Source organism: Pithys albifrons, chromosome 7 (assembly GCF_047495875.1).
Source record: "Pithys albifrons albifrons isolate INPA30051 chromosome 7, PitAlb_v1, whole genome shotgun sequence".
Classification (NCBI taxonomy): domain Eukaryota; kingdom Metazoa; phylum Chordata; class Aves; order Passeriformes; family Thamnophilidae; genus Pithys; species Pithys albifrons.
This window is the reverse complement of record NC_092464.1, coordinates 29,697,194-29,709,217: the sequence shown is the minus strand read 5'-3', so window position 1 is coordinate 29,709,217 and position 12,024 is coordinate 29,697,194. Positions and strand designations below refer to the sequence as shown.

The 12,024-nt window shown below is 35.7% G+C and overlaps 1 protein-coding gene across 1 annotated transcript in view; it reads left to right on the top strand.

Moving 5' to 3' along the window:
• The window catches only part of MEOX2 (mesenchyme homeobox 2), a 53,819-nt gene extending 43,344 nt beyond the window's left edge, over positions 1-10,475 (top strand). The window contains exon 3 of the mRNA XM_071559980.1: positions 9,212-10,475. Within this exon, the coding sequence (XP_071416081.1) occupies positions 9,212-9,436 (225 nt within the window). The 3' untranslated portion in view covers positions 9,437-10,475. The remainder of the gene's footprint in view (positions 1-9,211) is intronic.
• The last annotated feature ends 1,549 nt before the right edge of the window (positions 10,476-12,024 follow it).

Below are 12,024 nucleotides of genomic sequence, written 5' to 3'. Positions count from 1 at the left end.
CTCCATCTCCTGTAGAGTGTACTCACAATCCCAGCTCAGCCAGCAGTTAATAATTTTCAGCTGGCAGGCCTCTACTATATTTTGAAGAGCTAGTTAGACTAAAAACTATCTTAGCTCCCTAGATATTTGTAACCTTGACAAGCGCATTCCTGGCTTTTTTGTATATCCAGAAAAACTTGGAGAAAGTTCCATGCAGACTTTTTAATATCTCACTGTGGGATGAGGAGAGGAAGCAGCTGCAGTGGGGTATCAGAGGCGTGGCAAAATGGACATTTTTATGGAGTTGATCCTGCCAAATATAGAAAGAGTAGGAGATCTTTCCACCTCACAAGATCTTTTTGCATGGAGCTAATCAAAAGAGTAATGTTGCACTTCTGAAGGCTAGCTAAGGTTACCGGAATAAACAATCCAAATATGCTTCTGTTTGCCAACATAAACAGAAAATCCCACCTAGTGAGATTAAATTCTGATGATGGCAATGAGAAGGTTTATTTCTTCTCAACTTTCATTTCCAATACCTGCCCAGAGGCCACCAATCATTTATGGCAGGCCTAAAGCCATTGATTTTACATAGATAAAAGACAAAATTTTGTCTAAATGAAGAGTGTTTTTGCATCTGTGTTTGGCTTCCATGTGTGTGGTACCAACACGGGATGAGTGACAAAGGAAGAAGCTTTGTGATGCCTTTCTCCACCAGAAATGGAAGCAAGCAGCACTAATATTTAAGTTACACTTTGGTACAGTACCATAACCCACACTGAAACAAGGTAATTTTATGACCATACAAACACCAAATGAAGTTTACCATAAAAAAAGTTTTTTTCAGACCTTGTTTACATGAATGTTTCATCACAAGTGACTTCATCAAAATCTTTTTCAGCAGTGCAGAGCCCCAGGGAGTCTAATCACTGTATTTTTTTTGACTTGACTGGTAAGGTAAGAATATCTTCTGTTAGCCACGTAGGTGAGAAGCCAGGGAGTTCAATACTGCTTGATCTTCTGTCTGTCCTGCACAACCTCTGAATGTGAATATTTCTCCCCATGCATCACAGGCCAAGCCTAGTTTCCTACTTTAGGAAGCTAGCATTCTGACATTAGGAGGTGAAATGATTCCCTTGTATACTTTCAAAGAAAATTAGACTGGACTGATAGGATGGTCTTTACCATATCTGTCTGATTTGTCATGCTGTCACATCTTCTCAGAAAGGCAGCTGCTCATTTGACACTTCCATGTGTTAAGCACTCTCTATACACACTAATAATGAGCCTATGTGGCTTGAATCCTTTGGATTTTTCATTTATTTACAGTGACACTCTTAATAAAATAAAACTGATATTTCTCTTGAGCAATAGAAATACCAGCAGTAAGAGTTACTCTGCTGACTCTGTTCTTTCTTAGGTAACAATGCACCTAGACAAATTCATTATCACTTGTGTGTAATTTTGATTTGTATGATAATTCTTTTCTAAAAGTAAATGGCAAAACTTCAATCAGCATATTTACTTTTGCAGTATTTATTTAATTTAAACAAGCATTTTCATATGCAAAGATCCAAGTGTGTCAAGGTATTAGCTGTGAAGGTACCCTTCACCTTCAGGGAAACCCTGTGAGGTTCTGGGTGGGGAGAAACCTTTGTGCCAAGCAGCATGTGATATAGACAGAAATACTGGCAGCTCATATGGCTGCTTCTACAAAGTGTGAGAGGCTCTGCCATCACCTGCCCTGCCCTTTCTTAGAATCAAGTGGAGCTTCTTCTGTCACCTGTTTAAGGAGAGAGGAGCTTACAAGGTTTGTCATTTGTGCTCACTTTAAGAAGTAGAAGAAATCAGTGGGGAACAAATGGTATGAGACAGTTAAAAATGAGCATGTAGAATACAGGAAATATTTTTTATGTAAGCCATTGAAAAATGTAGAATCTCTTTCTGATTTCACTGGTTTCTACTCCTAAAGTAATTTGCCTTTCTTTGTACTAAAGTAATAACAGAAAGAAGCATCAGAATGCTCATTCAAAAGCCAGTCTTGATTACCTACCATTTTTTGACTTTCACATTCAGTTGACCTGTGCAAAATGGGTGAGAGTGATGCATGTTAGGATTTTTTTTTTAATCATGGAATAAAATACTCTACATGTGAGTAATTCATGGAGGCAAAAGCCTATACAAAGAAGAAGAAAGTTTAGCTAAAGGTGTTCTGCCCCATAAGCCAGTTTTCTACCATTTGTTTCTTTTGTAGATTTAGAATCGCAGAATCATAAAATCATGAAATTGTTTGGGTTGGAAAAAACCTTAAAGATCACCTGAATCCAATACCCTGCCATAAGCAGTGAATCTTTCACTAGACCAGGTTGATCAGATGTCCATCCTTTCTGGTCTTGAATATCTCCAGGGATGGGGCATTCACAACATCTCTGAACAACCTGCTCCAGTGCCTCATCACTCTCACACTAAAGAATTTCCTCCTAATATCTAATCTAAAACTACCCTCCTTCAGCTTAAGACCATTCTCCCTTGTCCTGCCATTACATGCCCTTATCAAAAGTCCCTCTCCGTCCTTCTTGTAAGCTCCCTTTAGGCACTATACACATGTAAAAAAATTGGATGAAAGGAGACTCTAAAAAGATATATTACAGGAGAATAAGGTAGAGGGAGTTCTAGCAGCAGCCCCACAGATTGCCTTTCTTTGTCTTTGACCAAAAGGAGAAAGACTAACTTTAGAAAAAATATTTCCTTAGATTATGTAAAACAAATCAGTAGGAGGAAGGAACCTGAAATAGTGTGCTTCTTTCTGCTTAAGGTATGTTAACTGTGAAACATAGTTTAGAGAGGTTTTGAATAGGATGGGTTAGCTGTTTGATCACGAAATCAGTTTTGAAGATCGTTGGTGGAGAAGGTGGCAGTTCTTTGGACGGAGTAGATGGAGGTAAACTGAGTACTCATAAAGAATTCTGAAACTGGAATCCTGTCACTGCTGTCCTCTGAAATATTATATCTATTCCATCCTTGTCTACATGTGGGAGGTAGAAAGGAGAATGTATCACCTAAGCAGTACCCAAACCTCAACTGACTTCTGTGTAATGATAAACCAGAACTCACTCCTACACCTTCCTGGGTGCCAAAAGCTTCAGCTGTCCTTTGTACACCTGCCAAAACCTTCCCATTTTTTCAACAGCTGCTGCAAAGTACTTGTACACACTCAGTGCAAAGTCTTGCAACGTAACATGAAGCAGATCACTTTAAACTAGTGAGCAGGTGACTTAAGTAATTTTGATCAGAAGGTTATGGTACCTCTCATTAATTTCCAAAGTGAAGTTAATGTTCTTCAAGTGATGGATTTTGGTAATATTTTATAACTACGAATATACTCAGATTTATTTAAATATTTTAATATATTAATATTTAAATATTTAATATTTAAATATATTAATCTCTTTATTTAAGATTTTTAAGAGGCTTTTTTCTTCTAATCGAAATTTGAATTCCTTTAAATTGTGTAAGAAGAAAATCAAGTTTGAGTAAAACTACCTTAACTTACTCTGTCATGTATCCAGCATGATTGAAATACAGGAACCATTTAAAATCTCGTGGTATCTTTATTGAAGTGAACTAATAACTATGACTACCATTTCTCTAGACATTTTAAATCAATATATTTAATTCTTCCAATAGTTATATGTATTCATAGGAAAAGAAACTTCTGGTTGCATATTTCTATTTGCTTTTATAAATTTGCTGAATAAACTAAGATGAAAACACTATCTCTATAAATGAAAAAAAAAGTTCAGCTGTATAACACCAGTGATTTCTGTAAAGTTAAGGAGTTTGATTTTCCTTAAAACTTGGCAGCATAAGTGTCCAGTCTAAAAATAACAGGAATGTTTTCAAAGCTAAAGAAAGTTGAGAAACAAACCTATTTTTTTTTAATTCTGAAAACTCAAGAGTTCTTTTCTGCTATTCATATGTTTGTCTATATTAGAGGAGAGCAAATTGACAGATTTAAAAATAATAAAAGGAAAAGAAAATAGACAATGGTTGACCAGGATAGAATGCTTAAAAGGCTTGATGCTTTGGCTTCCATGACATATTATTTAGTTATAATAAAACATGGAATTTAGGATACTGACTTCAAAGACTCTTACTTAGAAATATGCATCCCTTAAAGCAAAAATAATAGTTTCAACTGGCACACATTCTGCTTTCTAATTTTTAAGATTTTCAAGATATCAGGTCTCAAGTTTTAATCTTGTGGGGGAGTCTTGCCACTAAAATGTGGAAAAGAAAACCTAAGTTTAGGAATAAGTCTTTCATTTCAGAAAAGAGTTTTTTAAAGATAAAGTCTCTTTTCTTAAAAGAACAAAGCAGACAATGCAACTAAGATAGTTTGAATTCAGTCATGCTTTAATTTTTAAGTCAGTTATTCTTAAAGTTAATATTATTTAAGATGCCTCCTGAAGAATGAGCATTAAATCAGAAGTTTAGGAAATATGGCCATTTTGACCCAGAATGATGTGTTGATGTTCACATCAGGAAGTTGTATTAAAGATAAACATGAAAGACAACACATCATGTGGCCTTTAAGACTACCAAGGACCTATATATCATAATTATATAATAGTTACTTTGGCAAGTAGACCTTAACAGTGTCAACCTCCTTGTTTTGACTCTTCTCCTATGATTACTACAGAGCAAGCCCTAAAACAAATGTCACAGAAAAAACCATTTATCTTGTACTTCAGGAGAAATGCAATGTGAAATAATTTACTCGTATTTTAAGTAACATTCTAATCATCAGATGTGGAGATGCAGATGCATAAACAACTTGTTGACTAAGAGAAAAGAAACAGGGCTTTCGTGCCAGTAAGCAGATGTGCTCAATAGGCTGGTTCATAGCTGCTGATTTAGAAACAGCTGTTAATGCTACCATCATCTTTAATATAATTCATTTCCCTCCACTTCCTTTGTTTTCTGTACATACATATGCTTGCTCTGTACAGTTAAGTTGTGCTAGTCATAGGATGGAGAAGAGGGAGTGCATTTTAATAAATAGTAGACAATTAGGACCTGATTCTGGGAGGTGCTGAGCACTCTCAGATCCTGTTGAAGCTAACAGATTTGAAAAATAGCATTAAAAGTTTCATAAATCCTTGGGTATTAATTTTGCCACACTAGATCTTTAAACTGCTTTAAAAGAACATAATTTTTTGCAAAAGTTGTAAATGGCACCAGCTGGTTCTTTCAGTGGGAAAAAGCTCAAGAATTTTTTCTCTCTCCTTTATTTTTATTTTTCTTCACTTTTCTTTCAGTCATTCAATCACTTTCTTTTCTATAGCTCTTAGTTTGTCCTATTCTACTCTATTCTATTCTATTCTATTCTATTCTATTCTATTCTATTCTATTCTATTCTATTCTATGCTATGCTATGCTATGCTATGCTATGCTATGCTATTGTTCCATTCCATTCCAATGTCTTTTATTATCTCTCCTCTTTCTTTATCCTCTTTCCTTTTTGTTTCTCAGGGGGTTTTGTTCTGATTCATATTTTGTGCAACACCTGTAAGAATAAGTAGTGTGTTTAAAAAGCATAGTTTTCCTTGAATCCAGAAAAAATTGGTGCTCGGAGGTACTTCACAAAAAATTTGCTTCAATTCCTTCCCATTACTAAAATATAGATGGATCACATATCAGTAACAGCTATACCCTCCATAACTGACTCTTCAGCTCCAAAGGAAGTTCAGAATTCCAAGATCTAAATTTGATCTCTAGAGGAAATAAGTGAAGTTGCTGTCTCATGCTACTAGCACATGAGCATTAAAGTCTTCATCTAGAGGCTATTGAGCTGCATGGAAAAACTCACATTGATGATATTTGTGTACTTTGGATCAGGTCAAAAGTGGACTTCAGTACTTTATAACGGAGGACGTAAAGAAACATATATGAAAAATACCTAATGTATTCCCTCATACAAGAGTCCTGCTGTACATTAATGCAGCAAATTACATCAAAATAAACTCATAATATTTTCAGCAATAAGCTTCACTATAACTGATTTCTAGCTTTGGAAAGCAACCTTTGATGTACCAAATAAAGAAATTTCTTATTTTTTATTGTCTAAGTAAACAAGATGCATTTTATTTAAAGATATTAACAAAAAAAGGCCTTTTTATTACCTTTTTTCCTTTTAATATTGTTATCATTTTCTCTTTATGGGAAGGCTATATGCCAGTCAGTAGTTTATTTTCTCATATGGGATTGTCAGTGTTACCACCTTACCTCTACACTGAAGACAGTGCACGCAAATGTAGCTGGAATCCTTTTATCCCAGTTTTCCTCAAACGCCATGTTTCCCAGACAGTGGATCATGTGCAGACATAGCATTGCATGCTGGATACTCTGAGGAATATATAAATGTGTTTTGTGCTTATTCTTGAAGAGGAAAGTCATCATCCTTTAATTGATTTATATGAACTTATATGCAGGCCCTACACCTCAACCCATCCCTGGTGGTGGCACTTTGAGGCATTATCCTATGAGCTAGTCTGAGGGCAGGTAGTCTGAGTGAAGAAGTTCTCCCCAGACTGGCCCTGGCTACTCCTTACCTGGCATATGGTATCAATCAGTTCTCTTGGGTTTAATGCCCAAGGAGACAGACCCCTCTCAACTCTGCTGTTGTGAAGTGCCTGGAATTAAAAAAAGAAGAAGAAAAGTATGTTGTAAAAAAATAGAAAACAAACAAAAAATAATAATTTATTAAATTGAAGTAGAAAACGGTCAAAAAATGTCAGCTCAACAGATGTGAGTTTAGCTTTGTCTGTGAGAGAAAAGAAATGAGCACATGCAGCACAAGCCAGGCAGTAATCGTCTTGCTCACCCTTGTCCCGTCGAGGACAGTTTCTGACAGTGGTTATAGGAGTATTCGCTTCAGTTTCTCAAGCATCCAAAAATGAACTGGCTGCATCTGGAAGGCTGTTTTTCTGGGTCTCCTGTTACAATAAGCTAAAGTAGGTTGCATCTAGGCTGTGCACTGAAATTTTTGCTTCAACTGTATCACCATTTTTCTTGAAACCACATTTTGTATATTATTATTATTATCTTTTTTAGGTTTTCAGTGCTGTCAGTTTACTCTGTGAATGTTCAGCGACATAAAAATATCCAGATAATTTCTTAGTTATTTTAAGAATTACATCAATCTTATAATTTTGTATTAGCAAATCAAATTCTCTTGGTCCTTATTTCAGAAGTGTGATAATATCCTATGTTACTGAGTTGAATCTGAAATGTATTATTTTGATGTTTAGATTACGACTGCCATTTCATCTACTGCACTATCTGGCAGCAGTAGAGTTGTGCCTTTTGGAAGGGAAACTTCACTGTTTAAAATAAACAAAACAAAAAACAAACCAACAAAACCTAAACAAAATAACATCATAACTTCCCACAGACGGCTGCCAATGCTGTACCCTTTTGAAGACACTGTTTCCTTGGACACTTCTGATAGCAGTCTTGAGTGTGATAATTTCCAACATCACAGCAACCAGAAATATTTACACTCATTTCATTTTACAAGCCAGATTCTTTGGCTCTGATGGGTTGACTAGAGGAAAGGATGTGCTGTGCTTTAAGGCTCTTAACTAACCTGGAATCTTTTTGCTCTGTTCCCAAGTGATTTGCTTTAACAGCTCACTTTAGCTTTAGCAGGAATATAGAGTATTAAAACAATAAATATATCTCACTTCCTTCCCACATTCATACACAAAGATAGTGACGTTATCTATCAGTTCAATTGCAGTAAAATGTTAATGTAAAATTCAAAGTGATAGTAAAGGTTAAACACTGTGATGCTTCCTGGATGTGTAAGACAGATTCAGCAAAACAGCATTTTTGTGGCTCTATTACTCATGTTGTACAATATGTCCTGCTGTGCCTGTTCCTTGCTGTTTCTTTCAGAACTCTGAAACACATTCTGCTAAACACAGCAGAGGATATACCAACAGCGCAAGCTTTCTTGCTTTCTTTCCAAGTGAAATGTTGCAGATATTTTTTCTGTGGAACCTTCTGAAAAGCTGCACAGACAAATGCAAGAGATTTTTCAGCAACATTAACTCTAAACGAATCAAACTGAACAGTATTCTATTTATACTGTTTTGAGTGACAATACTTTAAGTTGATCTGAAATCAGTCTTTAATCCAGTCCAATATATTTGACAGAAGCTATGCACATCTTCTTTTTTTCTTTATTTTTCTTTTGGCTATTGCGAAGAAGAAGTCCTTGTGGTTTGCAATGCAAATAATTTAGGTTTACTTCTTCCTCATATATTTCCATACAGAGAAGGGGAGGAGGGGAAATGAGTTTCAGCTGGAGTAAAATCTTGGGGTTTAATGTGACTTAAATACAAATACACTTTTAATCTTCCATGCTATGAATTTCTTTGGCATTCTTATCTAAAATTATTTGGTAATTTTGATGCAAAATTTTTAATGCCATGCCCTCCGACTTTGGGGTAATTTTCTCAAAAACTTGACCAGAGTCTATGACTAAACATTGCAGAATCAAGGATCAGTTGACTAGAATAATTTAACTATATTTGTTAAATAGACAGGGAAGTCTTAAGTTTCAGTGGTAAGAAGTGCTCTTGCAGATACTCCAGCAAGTTAAAAAAAAACAAACCAAAACAAAAAAGTGCTTCTAAACTGTTGAACCTGAAGCTCACCAGTACTTTAGAGAAACAAAGCACAAAACAATGCCAATATTTCAGCACAAATTGCTTTCAAAAGTAACTACCCTCTTATGAAAGGTTTTCTGTTGCTCCAAATGCACGTTCTTTTGCACAGTCCCTTGATGGGAATTCTTTGCCTTTGTCTCCCTGAGAAATGTCATTAGTATGTTTTTCAAGAGTAGGTGAACTTTTTAATGTTTTCTAAATGGCTCTGAGATCTTCCTATAGAGCAGTCTGCAGATAGCCCAGCTGTCTTACAGTATAACCCCTTTACCTCCTTTGCCGTTGTTATCATCATATCTGCAGTGTTTGCACCCTATTCAAAAGTGGATTGCCTGATCTCCAAGGTAGGCTTGCTAAGCTTTTTACCACACAGACAGGAAGGCACATTAAAAATAAAAAAGAAAAAAATATCCAAGTGTTGCACTAAAGACAGGAAGTTCACTACTACCTTCAAAGACCCCATCTTTATTTTCTTGTTTTGTCTTTCTTCTGTGAAGGTAAAAGTTTGGTTCCAGAACAGACGGATGAAGTGGAAGCGGGTAAAAGGGGGCCAGCAAGGAGCAGCGGCCCGGGAGAAAGAACTGGTGAATGTGAAAAAGGGCACGCTGCTCCCCTCCGAGCTCTCTGGCATCGGAGCAGCTGGTCTCCAGCACACGGGGGACTCACTAGCGAATGATGACAGCCATGACAGCGACCACAGCTCTGAGCACGCACACTTATGATACACAGAGAGTGTCCTAGCTTCATTCTCAGGAAAGATGCTTTGCTGGCAAGCCTTACACAGGCATCGTTTACTTATGCAAGTGACTCTGACAGTGATTTTCAAAGTTGTTATGGAAAATTCAGGCTTATTGTGTCTGCTTTTCTCGAATTTTAGATGGTTTACAGTAAGTGCCATGTCTTAAAGGTGCCTCAAAAGTGGAGAAGTGAAAGACAAACTTACTTTGAACATTCCAGATTTGTTTGTCGTGTTTATGACAGCGGGCAGGTATTTTTGCTTTAGCTTGCACTGAAAATTACATTGCTCTCAACAGATGTTATATTCTGAAAACCACAGTGCCACAAAATCACTATCTAGTGGATAAGAAATGTATTTTAACTCTGTATATATTTACCTTACAGCATTTTCCTGTCTTCACTAATTTTTAGCAATGCATTCATATTAGCTGATGGCAATAGTCACTCATGACAATAAATGGCTTTTTGTCTCTTTATCTTTGTTTTGTTTATTCAAAGACATACAATACATGCAGATACAATAGTGTCTGCTCAGACACATCCTTGTATGACAGACAAAACAAGCCTTATGTTGCATTTACTATCAACTGCTGCTAATAGGGTATTATTAAACTTACCTAGCTCTTCAATTCTTCCTATCTTGTAACTGCAAAAAGTGATTTTTAGGATCATAAGGATAGTCCAGTAACCTGCCAAAAACGTCATGTTCCACTCATGCTCAGTGGAAACTTTCCAAAGGATTATCAATTTCTGCTTTGTCATAATTGAGTGTATTGATAAATACTGACATTTTGCAGAAATGTTGTTGCTTCACATTCAATTTAAAAAAACAGCAGATAAACTGAAAGTTATTATCAACTGCTTGTGTTGGTAGAAATGAAAATATGAAGGTAACTATATTTTATCCTATGTGTAAAATCAAGACACATTTTCTGTTATAAGCTTTTGTGTACATACGGGCAAATACCAAACCCCAAAATTTAATGCAAAACATTGATTGTTCTTTGTAAAGAAATATGTTTAATAAATAATCATTTTTAAATAATTCTGGTCTTTCTACAGTGATTTCTTAGGATTCTAAAAGTGATTTTTGCCTAAGCAGTGCTGGTTTTTTATGTTTTCCGGAACTTTGTCAGGGGACAACACAAAGCCGTTTTCAAATTTAGGATTTAATCTTGGATAAACCCTCTACATTGATCCACTTGGGAAACTTTTTCTTTTAGCAGGAAAAATTTAAGTGGCAGCTAATGATGTCTTCAGCCAAAACTAACAAGGGTCCGTTCAACCATTTTTCCATATTTAGAGCAAATGTAAAGGGTTATTTTGTTGAAGCTTGTTGAAATGGATGAATGGAAATAAATATCCAGAAGGGATAGATACTTACATTATCATGCCTTTGTTCAATAATGCTGTTCAGGAGAGTAAAAACCAATGTATCTTCCAAAAAAATTTCAGATATTAATTGGACTGGGTAGTGTGATAGAAGAAGATGAGTGAAAGAAAGAGGGAGCAAAAACCATGCATATCCTAGTAAATGCTTGTGAGCATTCACTGAAGCTTTGCTATGTGGAGCAGTCAGGGCATCGTAAAGGTTAAATGTGATCAAGAAGGTTGTGTCTATTTTAGAAATCTTTTCCAATGCAAGTTTGATCTTTCTTGCACATTAATTGTTGTCATGACCATTTTAGTTTAAAATATCCAAGAAGTGAGCAATTAATTTCTTTAAAGACTTCAGAGCATTAATCGATTCCAGCAGTAAAGGGGCTTTGCATTTTTTTCTCAGTTCATTTTCAAATGCCTTTATCATATAAAAGTGCTGAGAATGGGAATAGGAAGAGAAGTATCCCAACTACTTGTGAATGCTTGATCTGTTAAACCTCATGTCTGGATGGGAAAGGGTTTTTTGGGTGTTGTTAGAGATTATCAAAACAAGAAAATACAGTGATTCAAAATAAAGCTTTTTATTTTTGGCTGGTTTTTCTTCCCTCTTAAATGAAATATAACTACATTGCAAAATTAACAAGTAGAATGGAAAGTTGAAAATAAATATCTTTAATTTTCAAATAACCTTTTGTAACCACAGACATTTAGTCAAATATGATGTGACTTGTTTTGCTAGTAAAGAGGGAAGAGAAGATTATTGTCCTTTAACTACTCTGACAAAAATGCCTTTTTAGGTTTACAGAATTGTCTTTTGATGTCATTAATTATGACTGAATCTGAAAAGAGATCAACCAAGCTTGAGCTGATATTTCAAAAAATAAATGGAAGTGCTTATTCCCATTACCTGAAATGCACCAGAAATGTGTTTCTAGCCTAAGGCATTTTGAGAGGTGTATTACTCTGTTAGCAGCACCAGGATTGGACTGGGATACTTGTAGTGGAGAAGCAGCCAGGATGTGTGATGATGGCAATTTGTGAGCCATAATAATCTCATTACCAGAAAGATTTTTTTGAGTAAGATAGTATTTTTCCATTTTCCTAGTTTTAACTGAATCTGCTGAGACTTAAAGCACACATTGAAGAGAGAGAAATATGCAAATGGATTTGCAGTGCTAGGAGATTTTTTGTT